This window comes from Lissotriton helveticus, chromosome 1_1, assembly GCF_964261635.1.
Source record: "Lissotriton helveticus chromosome 1_1, aLisHel1.1, whole genome shotgun sequence".
Taxonomy (NCBI): domain Eukaryota; kingdom Metazoa; phylum Chordata; class Amphibia; order Caudata; family Salamandridae; genus Lissotriton; species Lissotriton helveticus.
The window spans coordinates 406,775,454-406,787,996 of record NC_136057.1 but is presented as its reverse complement, the minus strand read 5'-3'; the positions used below and the strand labels follow the sequence as shown (position 1 = coordinate 406,787,996).

Genomic DNA, 12,543 nt, shown 5'->3' with positions numbered 1-12,543 from the left:
CCTGGAGAAACGCCACAACTAATATTCCACCACCAAGTCCACGGCATGGTAGGTGTTAGAAATGGGGGTCTCTAGTTGGCAGGGGTAGGTACCACTGTCCAAATAGGGACCCTTGCTTCTAGTCAGGGTAAGGAGGAAACCCTCTGAGATAACCCCTGCTCACCCTCTAGGTAGCTTGGCACGAGAAGTCTAGGCTAACCAGAGGCAATGTGTAAAGTACCAACACACTCACAGTAACACAGTAAAAACACCACAAACTGACTCCACAACAGTTTAGAAAAATAAAGGTATTTAATCTAAACTACACAAGACCAAAACGACAAAAATCCAACATATACAGTTCACGAATATGGTTTCAAAAGAGTTCTTAAGGTTGCGATAAAAATTCTTCAGGTTGCGATAAAATTCTTTAGGTTGCGATAAAATAATCCACAGTTACGTGAAAAGTTCACAGTTGCGTCACGTTTAGCTCACAGTACCTTTAGTTGCAACAAAGTTCCAAAAGCAGAAGTTGGTGCGGTGGAAAACAAGTGATGCGTTGCTCTTGAGACCCTGGGGAGGCGTTTGCGACAGCCCCGCTTTAGCAGCGGGCATGTTGTGACGAATCCGGTCTGTATGGGGAGGAAGTTCACTTGTATGGATTCAGGTGCGTAGGTTCCGTAGGAAGTTTGTTCTCGCAAAGGCAGGATGCGACAATCTTTGGAGGTGCGGCGATCTCCGGGGCGACAATGCGCGGACCAGCGGTGATCCTCTCTCTCACAGCTCCTCAATGCGTTGGCTTCGGCGATGACTCTCGCAGCGACATGATGCAGTCCGCGAGCAGGCGGTGCGGAGATCTCACCCAGCGACGACAGGCTCTGCGACGACACTCGCAGCGATGTTAGATTTCCCGCACCGATCGGGTTCTTCCCGCAAACGAGGGATGCGACGGCTCTAAGAGCGGCAACAGGCGCTGCGACTATCTCGACCCAAGTAGCGGTGGGAATTTCCTTGCACTGTCGGGGATGCGCCCCTCAGCGAGTGATGCGATAACTTTTCTGTAGCAAAGTCTCTCAAGCTTAGTTTTCAGCTTCCCAACACAGGTACAACTTCGAGAGGCACCACACATGGGCCAAGCACTCTAGGAAGGACAGGAGTCTCTCAGAAGAGCTCAGAGGAAGCTGGGGGTGAAGTCCTTTTGTTCCTGGGACTTCAGAACAGGGAGCTAGCTCTTCTCAGGCCCTTGGAGATTCCTTCAAGCAAGTGGACACGGCACAAAGCAAAGTCATTCCCCTCTCCTTGGTAGCAAAGCAACAGCAGGGCAATCCAGCAGCGCAACAGCTGGACAATCTTCCTTCTTCAGTTTCAGCTTTCTCCTTGGCAGAGGTTCCTTCTTGATTCCAGGATGATCTAATTTTCTGTTGTCAGGGGTCCTGTACTTATACCCCTAAAAGTCTTTGTTCTCTTTGTGCAAGTGGGCACTGAGCCCGGTCTGATCCAGTTCTGGGTGTTTCTTGAGCACTTTGTTTTCCTTGCTTCTCCTTTCCTTTCAGAGTGAGGAGCAGGGTCGTCAGCCGCCCAGCAGGAGGTGGAGCCAGCATTGTGGAAGGCAGGCACAGCCCTATTCAGGCCCAGGTGCTATCTCCTCCCACCACTCAAGTTGCAAATGCAGTCATTCAGCCTAGGGCTGACTCAGCCAGCCTCCTGCGGAATCCCCATCCCCTGTCACTCTCAAACCAGACAGTCAATACACAAACAGGCCCAGGCACCCAGAAGGGTCAGACAAGAGAACAGCAACTTTCTAAAAGTGCTGTTCTCAAACACAGGATTTAAAAACAACCTTTCCTAAAAGATGTGTTATTAAATTCTGAGTTCAGGGATACTATATTCTTATGTCCTATCTTCTTCCTATGGGAAGAAATGCTGGTAGCCACTGTAGCCAGCATCCCCCATGTTAATCTATGGAGCAAGATAGCCTTACAATAGTGAAAAACGAAAATGGCTGTAATTCACTACCAGAGCGTGTCACCTGCACCGGTACATGCTCTACCTTTCACATACACTGCACCCTGCCCAGGGGGGTACCTTGGGCCTTCCATAGGGGTGACCAATGTGCACAAAAAGGGAAGTGTTAGGCCTGGTCAGTGGTGACACTGACCAGGAGGACATGGCAGTTCACAGACTGCACACAGGCACTGCGGTGGCAGGCCTGAGACACCATTTTAGGGCTACTCATGCGGGTGGCACAATCAATGCTGCAGGCCCACTAGTAGCATTTGTCATCACCAGCCCTGGCACACCCAGTGCACTTTACTAGGGACCTCATGGTGATACAAATATGCCAATCATGTATATCCAATCATAATAACAATTTACACAGAGAGCATATGCACTTTAGCACTGATCAGCAGTGTTAAAGTGCGCAGAGTACCTATTGCCAACAGCCACGGGTCAGGGAAAATAAGGGAGAAAGAAGCAAAAACTTTGAGGATGACCCTGCAAGAAGGGCCTGTTTCAACAGTAGGCATGCTTAAGTTGGAAACTGTATGGCACCTGCAGTGAGCCAAGATTTGTGCTGGAAAAGGGCCCGATCCACTAAGCCAAGAAGGACATATACATCTGGTGCTACTGAGATTTTCACTTCACCAGGAAAGAAGACCGGAGATCCAAGGACTGAAAGAACTGAAGCCTCCTCTTCTCATTTTATCTGTGTATAACAAGGCCAGATTAGTCAGTGCGAAAAAAAGTTTGCTCATATGAAAGGAAAATTGGTGATGAGGGCCTTCACTGCCACTGAAGAGGTTGCAACAGAACACCGGTCACTGAAGATGCACCCAACAAGAAATGTTTGACCAATTACATGGACGACAAAAGATTAGTGCGGAAGACTTCACATTGTGTGGTGTTACAGTGGAAACAAGAAAAAATCCTTGGACACAGGCAAAAGCTTACACAGTCGTTTCACAAGTAAGAGGTCCCAATGCAGGAAAAAACACTGGTTGATGCCGTAGTACAGCAGAGGGCTATGGCTTTAGAAACAGTACAAAGAAATTAAAGGCTGACACACCTTGGTGTGGGCAGAGGAATCTTTTGTGAAGAATTTTCAAAGACAAATAGGGTCATTTTAGGGTGCTGATCATGTCGAAGTTCTAATCAAAAATATGTACTGGAAAGAAAACGATGGAAGAGGAAGTTGCACACAATTCTTCTGTAACCCTTCGGTCGGAGTGCTTCTATTTTTCATTTGTTGTGTTAGCAAATGATTTGGACGCATACAACATGTCCATCAGTGAATTGGCATGTTGGTACTGACGAGGTTCACAACCCACTGCTAACCCTTAGATTACAGGTCTGGCAAGGTAAAGGCCAAGTTACCCAGCTCTATTTAGATGCGAACAGAGAGGTTTTTCAAACATATCCATATGTGCAATGTTTGCATCCGTAACTGTGTTTTGTTAAATCCTAGTTGCTTTCTTTTACTTTAATTCAATTTCATAGCACTGCTTTTTGTAAGTAAAGTTTCTCTACCTAGGCACTTCACAAATACATCCTAAGTGTTTTGTAGGAAATGGTTTAATAAATAAACCAAAAGAAATACTAACTTGACTTTTTGTCCGTTCCTCCGCCAGCGCCTCCTTAATCGCCTGTGCTATACAGTCACGGTCATTCTTGCGTTGCACCTCCCACGACTCTTTTTCTTTGGAATAAACGTTTTCCATTCGCTGCCGCTCCTCTTCCACTGCTTTACAAATGGCTTCTTTCATAATTTCTTGTTCTACCTGTAGCGAAAAACATTTGCAGCTTGTTACTAGATCTCAGCAATTAGTACATGCAGAAAAACAAACTTAACTATTCAACATATGCTGTTGAGGAAATACTTGACTTCTACTTTGTATGCAAAACACGAGTAATTAAAAACATCAAAACACACAAGGTGATGGATGGAATGTTGCACATTGGCAAAACATTCACCTCCAGTCACAGATCTGGGTTTAATCCATCGTTATTTTGCTCACCACGCCACCCCAGTTCAGACATGGCCATATGCAAATCAGTCTTGACCCTGTGCCTCATGGGAACAGTCCAGTCCGAACTGCCAAGCCATGTCTTCCCTGGACTTGAATCAAGCATCCTAGGACCGGTTTCTGGCTATCAGCCGTCATCAGCCAGGATAGCTTGACTCCAGTGGGGTAGTGAGCATGGGACCCACGTCTGGGCATACCCTTCCCACATAGGGCGAACAGAAAAACACACAAGGTGATGGACGGAATGTTGCACATTGGCAAAACATTCACCCCTAGTCACAGATCTCGCTTTTAATCCATTGTTATTTTGCTCACCACATCACCCTAGTTCAGACATAGCCATATGAACTTACCAATACCATTACCACTACCTCTATTGTCTCCTGCACATCTAACATACTTGTAATCTTTATTGCGTGAAGTTTTTGCTTCCTTGCCCCGCCCCTTAAACTCAGAGTTGTTTCAATCCCAACAACCACATTTCCATCAACACTTTCCTGTTAAATAAATCCTACTAGGAGGGGAGCACATACATATCTCCCACATTTCCACGTTCCTTGCTGCACCTATGCCAGCTTTCACCATGATCTGGGCTGCAAAGGCAAGTGATGCTCTCAGAGCTGATAGCAGCTTCCTCCAACTAAGCTATAGTGGTACCAGCATGTACACAGAAGTAGGGGTAATGGGATTTAGGTCTCAGTAGATTTTAAGATATATTTATTGGGTTAGAGGTACTAGGATATAGGCAGGTATTGATGTACAAAGGTCTGGAAATGAAAAATATACTAAGGCACAGATAAGCGTAGAGGCATTACGTTATAGACCTATTGAGGTGCTAATGTATGGGTTGTAATAAAGGCAAAAGCATATATGTAGGATAAGGGTATACGCAGAAGTGCAGGTAAATTTGTATCATAAGGAGTAGATGCACTAAGGGCCAGAGTTAGTAGGCTATAAGCTTAGCGGAGGACTCGTGCAAAGACAACAAACAGTGGAGGAAGAAAGGGGTCGTGGTAGAGGGATACAGAGAGGAGGGAAGAAAACAACACAAAGAGACCAAAGACAGCAAGGAATGAGAATAGGGTAAAGGGTATTTGCCTGTTAACACCCCATGAAAGGGAATAACAAAATCCCGGGAAAAAAAGGACTGCAGGGAATTTCTTCAACATGAAGGACATTTGCTGGAACAGACTGGACAGCCTTACAGTGTCATTCAGGTGGGAAAATGTAAAAGACATTTGTGAAATATGATTTAGAAAAAAAAATTCCTTAAGTATGTCTTTCTCGAGAACTACATAAGACTGATTACATAAATACCAAGTCAAACATTTAAAAGTAGTTGATAGCAATTCACAAATGCTTGTAGTAGAAGGAATAAGTGGAATATACTAAGGGTAGGCAAAGTGAAACTCTATAGCCACAAGGTCCAACAATTACGAAAGACGTGATGTTCCCCGTCTTCTCAAAAATTAAGTTTCATTTTCCTGGCCCCATGCCGACAGGTGATTGCCCCACCTAACATAGGTGGGACATCAGGCTTCAGAAAACTGTGTTTCCTCACTGTCACTCATGGCTGTCCTAGGACTGAGTTGAAGCAGGGAAACGCAATAGCAACAACACAGTAACTGCATCTTCACCTTCACACACCACTAACGTCTACTATATTGTAAATCTACTTATGACTCACTTACTAATCCCACAACAAGAATTGGCAATGCCAATAGGTTTGGCTTTAACAGAATGTTGTATGGTAACATGAAGCATTACAAGTTGATAACATGGGAATGGATATGAATTTGTGTGAAAGCAAAGAACTGCACAATAATATTCGTTGAATGGTCAACAGAGACCTAAAACTCCAAGTATGTCAAATCTGGACTGGGAACGCAAACCAGCACTGGCAATTAAGTTGGACTGCCCATGGCGAGGGGAAGGGGGTAGAGGGAAGCGGAGGGCAGCAGGAGGGCAAGGGGTGATGTGGGATACACTGATTTTGCTTTTGGTACAAGGGGCCAATATTGCAGCACTGCTGCAAAACCGGGCCTCTGTACCAAATACATCGCCCGTCGGTCCAAAACCAGCCCCCACCCTTCCAACCCACCAGGAAAATGCCCAGTGACCGCTATGACCAGTCCGTCCCTGATGTAGGTTAATGACTGCCCTCCTTTTATCAGTGCTGCTGCCCGAGAAAAACATCATAAATTACCTGGATATCTAATACACTTAGTCATGTGTTGCCAGAGAAAGTTTACCCTCAGGAATATCGATAAATAAACAAAATTTTCACCGCTGTGTGGAAGCCGAGCACTTGTGTGTGGAAGCACACAACCTTTGCCCTATCAAAACATACTCTTGGTTCCTAACATGTGGGCGAAGCCAAAGCCCCTCTCCTGGTGGTTCTGCAACAGCTGCATTGTCAAGCCAGACCATAATCATACTGAGTAGTAAAGCATTTTAAAATGTCTTTTTCTTAAACCATAGCTTTCCCCCAAAGATTACTAATACTAAACATGCATTCAGAAATACATTAGACAAACATATTTTCAAGTTTATGCCCAAATGCCTATTTGTTACTATTAGGTGCACAGTGTATCCACGTTGCTGTCGCTTGGCCCAAAAATTCACACTTACCTTTTTGTTACATTTGAGAGCGCTATTCAATATATATTATCACTATCACAATCTTAACTCTTTTTCAACAGCAGACATGACCGCCAAATTTTCTGTAATGCGTTACCAGTATACATCCACTTCCTGCCTCGCTACATTACTCTCGACCTGCAGCCTAGCAGGCCTCCAAATTCAAGAGAATTCTAATATCTCCCTGCTAGACTTGGCTTTTTCAGCGGGTTTTTATCCCTGACTTTTTGCTTTTTTGCTTCCTTTTTCTGGCCTGTTTTTGTTGGATTTATGACACTGGGCACTTTACCACTGCTGATCAGCGCTAAAGTGCATATGCTCTCCCTGTAAATTGTATTTATGGATCAGTCTTTCCATGATTAGCATAATAAGTCCCTAGCACAGTGCATGGTGTGTGCCCAGGGCCTGTAAATCAAATGCTGCTTGTGGACCTGCAGCACTGATTGTGCCACCCACATGAGCATCCTGTAAATGTAACTCCGACCTGCCACTGCAGTGTCTGTGCGCAGTTTGTTACTGCCATGTCGACTTGGCAAGTGCACCCACTTGCCAGGCCCTAACCTTCTCTTTTCTTACACGTGAGTCACCCCAAAGGTAGGCCCATGGTACCCCTGTGGGCAGGATGCAGTGTATATGAAAGGTAAAACATGCCCTGATGTGTGTGGCATGTCCTGATAGTTAAAATGCTGTCAATTTCGTTTTTCACTATTGCAAGGTCCCATGGGGAATTAACTTATAAAATGTGATATATATAACTGTCCATGGGAACAAGATTGGAAAATAGAGTTTAGTACGCCTGAACTCAGAATATACAAATGCATCTTTTAGTAAAGATGATTTCTATATTGTGTGTTTGAAAATACCACTTTTAGAAAGTAGGTATTTTCTTGCTTAGCCATCCCGTGTGCCTTTGCTGGTTTGTGGATTGACTGGCTTTGTAGTGACAGGGGCGGGGGATGTGCATTCTCTCAGACAGCCACCAGGGGGTTGGAGGTCGATGTGAGTCCTGCCTTTCCTGAATGAGTCAGGGCTGAGCAGAATAGACCTGGGCTGCATTCAGAGTAGGGAGAGGAGATTTCTTTCACACCTGAATGGACCTGGTCTGCCTTGGACAATGCTGTCTTCACCTCCTTCCAGGCAGCTGCACCAGAGAGGACAGAACTAGTTTTGGCTGGGCAAAGAGCTTCTCTACTTCCAGAGAACAAATGAATTTGTGCTATAAAAAGTGGGGCTCAGACCCCTGAACTTTAGATTACTGCTCAACTAAGGAACCTGCCAGGAAGAAGAACCGGGAAAGCTGGAGGAGGATTACTTCCCCTGTGCTGTGTGCTGTTGGGGATGGCCTACAGAGGTTGCTTCTGTCTTGGGCAGGGAAAGGCCTGGACTGTGCTTTCATAATCCTACTTTTAGCGTTTTCACCAAGGGCTTGAAGTTGAGCTTGCCTCATGTTGGAATTTCAGTGATAGAAAAGACTTCAAAGATCATTTCAGGGAATCAAGAGGAACATTTGCCAAGGAGAAGAGCTTGAGAAACTGAGGAGGAATACTGCCCCAGTGCTGTTTGCTGTCAGGGGTTGGCCTGCAGTGGCTACTTTCTGCCAAGGAAAGGGAAAGGACTTTGCTGTGTGCTGTGTCCCCTGCTTGAGGAAGATTTCCAAGGGTTTGAAGAAGAGCTTGCCTCCTGTTCGGAAGTCTCAGGGACTCAAAGACTTCACCCCAGCTCCCTTGAACGTCCTTGCTGGGAGTTCTCACCAGCCAAGAGGTGCCTGTAGCTGCTCTAGGTCTCTTGAGGTTGTTCTGGCTGTTGGGAGCTGGAAAAGTAACTCAGCGACAGGATGCACGACGCCTCCATACCTGTTTCCGAAGCAACGGCAAGAAACTGCCGCAGCGCCTGCCAGCGGAGAAATCACCACACGGGTGCACCGATTTCTGAAGTCCGAGATCACCGCACTGATTCCGCGCAATTCCTGTTGTGCGGCTGCAAGAACTCAAGCATCATTCCGGATCGTCATGCATCGCATCGAGGCACCAGGTCTGTCACATCGTTGGGGACGGATGTATGACGTTAAAACGCATACTTTTACAACACATACCGTTACAACTGGACTTTTACAACGCAAATACTATTACAACGCATGTATTTACAACGCATTTTTTTACAACGCAGGTACCTTTACAACGCATACCATTACAACGTAAGTATTGGTAAGTATATATAATTTTTTTAATTGTATATTATTTAAAATTATTTTTATTTAATGTAATTGTATTTAATTTAATTTAATTAAATTTTATTTTATTTAATTAATTTAATTTATATTTATTTTTATTTTATTTTTTTCTTGTACCCCTTTATCTAAAATTCCCAAAACTGACCCTGAACCCTAAAAATACCCCTTTACCCAAAAACCCAAAACTGACCCTGAACCCTAAAAATACCCTTTTACCCAAAAACCCAAAACTGACCCTGAACCCAAAAAATACCCCTTTACCCAAAAACTGAAAACTGACCCTAAACCCTAAAAATACCCCTTTACCCAAAAACTGAAAACTGACCCTGAACCCTAAAAATACCCCTTTACCCAAAAACTGAAAACTGACCCTGAACCCTAAAAATACCCCTTTACCCAAAAACTGAAAACTTACCCTAAACCCTAAAAATACCCCTTTACCCAAAAACTGAAAACTGACCCTGAACCCTAAAAATACCCCTTTACCCAAAAACTGAAAACTGACCCTAAACCCTAAAAATACCCCTTTACCCAAAAACTGAAAACTGACCCTGAACCCTAAAAATACCCCTTTACCCAAAAACCCAAAACTGACCCTGAACCCTAAAAATACCCCTTTACCCAAAAACCCAAAACTGACCCTGAACCCTAAAAATACCCTTTTACCCAAAAACCCAAAACTGACCCTGAACCCTAAAAATACCCCTTTACCCAAAAACCCAAAACTGACCCTGAACCCTAAAAATACCCCTTTACCCAAAACTGACCCTGAACCCTAAAAATACCCCTTTAAAAAAACCTAACATATAACATTTTAAATATAATTATATACTTACCAATACTTACGTTGTAATGGTATGCGTTGTAAAAGTACCTGCGTTGTAAAAACATGCGTTGTAAATAAATGCGTTGTAATAGTATTTGCGTTGTAAAAGTTCCGTTGTAATGGTAGTGCGTTGTAAAAAATGCGTTGTAATGGGTGTTTACCGTTGGGGACGCAGTAAGAAACCGACGCATCACGTCCCCACGCAGTAAGAAACTGATACATCACCTCGTCTCCGGGAAGAAACAGATGCATCACCACCCCTGTGCAGCAGTAAAGAACCGACACATCACCTCCCAATCCCCTTCCCTCTTTGTAAGGAACCGACGCATCACCTTCCCTGTGACCCTTTTTTTCTGTGCGCGATGCATTCCAGGTACTTTGTGTTGAAAGTGTTGCATCTATAGTTTACTATGGACAAAACTGATTCTACCTTTTGAAAGTCATGTTTTGATTACTGTAGAGTGGATTTTTGTTGTTTTGGTCTGGTTAGGTGTAGATAAAGATTTCTTATTTTTCTAGACTGGTGTGGTGTCCATTTGTAGTGTTTTCACTGTATTACTGAATGTGTGCACAAATGCTTTACACACTGCCTCTGAGATAAGCCTGTCTGCTTGTGCAAAGCTACCACAGGTGTGAGCAGGGGTTATTTTAGAAGTGTATCCCCCTTACCCAGACTAGGAAGAAGGGTCCCTACTGGACAAAGGTGCAAACCCATGCCAACTAGAGAACTGTGTTTAAACAATGTGGACGGCCCACTATGTGTGTGTAATTATTTTAGTCACTGTTTTTGTGGCCTGAATTAGGACCCACTAGTTTCTATTAAAAGACCCCTCACACACCAACCTGGTTGGTGTCTGTTAGAAATGGGGGTCTCTAGTTGGCAGGGGTAGGTACCACTGTCCAAATAGGGATCCTTGCTTCTAGTCAGGGTAAGGAGGAAACCCTCTGAGATAACCCGTGCTCACCCTCTAGGTAGCTTGGCACAAGCAGTCTAGGCTAACCAGAGGTAATGTGTAAAGTATTTGTACCAACACTCACAGTAACACAGTGAAAACACCACAAACTGACTCCACAACAGTTTAGAAAAATAAAGGTATTTAATCTAAACTACACAAGACCAAAACGACAAAAATCCAACATACACAGTTCATGGTTTCAAAAGAGTTCTTAAGGTTGCGATAAAAATTCTTCAGGTTGTGATAAAGTTCTTTAGGTTGCGATAAAATTCTGTAGGTTGCGATAAAATAATCCACAGTTACGTGAAAAGTTCACAGTTGCGTCACGTTTAGCTCACAGTACCTTTAGTTGCGACAGAGTTCCAAAAGCAGAAGCTGATGCGGTGGAAAACAAGCGATGCATTGCTCCCGAGACCCTGGGGAGGCGTTTGCGAAAGTCCCGCTGCAGCAGCGGGCGTGTTGCGACGAATCCGGTCTGTATGGGGAGGAAGGCCACTTGTATGGATTCCGGTGCGTAGGTTCCGTAGGAAGTTTGTTCTCGCAAAGGCACGACGTGGCGATCTTTGGAGGTGCGGCAATCTCCGGGGCGACGATGCGCGGACCAGCGATGATCTTCTCTCTCGCAGCTCCTCGATGCGTTGGCTTCAGCGATGACTCTCGCAGCGACGTGATGCAGTCTGCAAGCAGGCGGTGCGGCAATCTCACCCAGCGACGACAGGCTCTGCGACAACACTCGCAGCGATGTTAGACTTCCCGCACCGATCGGGTGCGTCCCGCAAACGAAGAATGCGACGGCTCTGACAGCGGCAACAGGCACTGCGACGATCTCGACCTTCGTAGCGGCGGGAATCTTCTCGCACTGTCGGGGATGTGCTCCGCAGCGAGCGATGCGATAACTTTTCTTTAGCAAAGTCTCTCAAGCTTAGTTTCCAGCTTCCCAACACAGGTACAACTTCCAGAGGCACCACACATGGGCCAAGCACTCCAGGAAGGACAGAACTCTCTCAGTAGAGCTCAGGGGAGGCTGGGGGTGAAGTCCTTTTGTTCCTGGGACTTCAGACCAAGGAGCCAGCTCTTCTCAGGCTCTTGGAGATTCCTTCAAGCAAGGGGACACAGCACAAAGCAAAGTCCTTCCCCCCTCCTTGGCAGCAAACCAACAGCAGGGCAATCCAGCAGAGCAACAGCTGGACAATCTTCCTTCTTCAGTTTTAGCTTTCTCCTTGGCAGAGGTTCTTTCTTGATTCCAGGATGATCTGATTTCCTGTTGTCAGGGGTCCTGTAGTTATAACCCAAGAAGTCTTTGATCCCTTTATGCAGGAGGGCTCTCAGCCCGGTCTGAACCAGTTCTGGGTGTTTCTTGAGCACTTTGTTTTCCTGGCTTCTCCTTTCCTTGCAGAGTGAGGGGCAGGGTCGTCAGCCGCCCAGCAGGAGGTGAAGCCAGCATTGTGGAAGGCAGGCACAGCCCTATTCAGGCCCAGGTGCTATCTCCTCCCACCACTCAAGTTACAAATGCAGTCATTCAGCCTAGGGCTGACTCAGCCAGCCTCCTGGGGAATCCCCAGCCCCTGTCACTCTCAAACCAGACAGTCAACACACAAACAGGTCAAGGCACACAGAAGGGTTAGACAAGAGAACAGCTACTTTATAAAAGTGCTGTTCTCAAACACAGGATTTAAAAACAACCTTTCCTAAAAGATGTGTTATTAAATTCTGAGTTCAGGGATACTAGACTCTTATGTCCTATCTTGTTCCTATGAGAAGAAATGCTGGTAGCCACTGTAGCCAGCATCCCCGATGTTAATCTATGGAGCAAGATAGCCTTACAATAGTGAAAAACGAAAATGGCTGTAATTCACTACCAGAGCAGGTCACCTGCACCAGTACATG

At 45.3% G+C, this 12,543-nt stretch overlaps 1 protein-coding gene across 3 annotated transcripts in view; it reads right to left on the bottom strand.

Annotated features, from left to right (window-relative positions):
- CCDC91 (coiled-coil domain containing 91) overlaps positions 1–12,543 on the bottom strand; it is a 1,837,163-nt gene that overhangs the window by 433,300 nt on the left and 1,391,320 nt on the right. For all 3 annotated transcript variants that reach the window (XM_078673757.1, XM_078673758.1, XM_078673759.1), the window contains one exon: positions 3,582–3,758. In XM_078673757.1, coding sequence (XP_078529883.1) covers positions 3,582–3,758 — 177 coding nt within the window. The remainder of the gene's footprint in view (positions 1–3,581; positions 3,759–12,543) is intronic.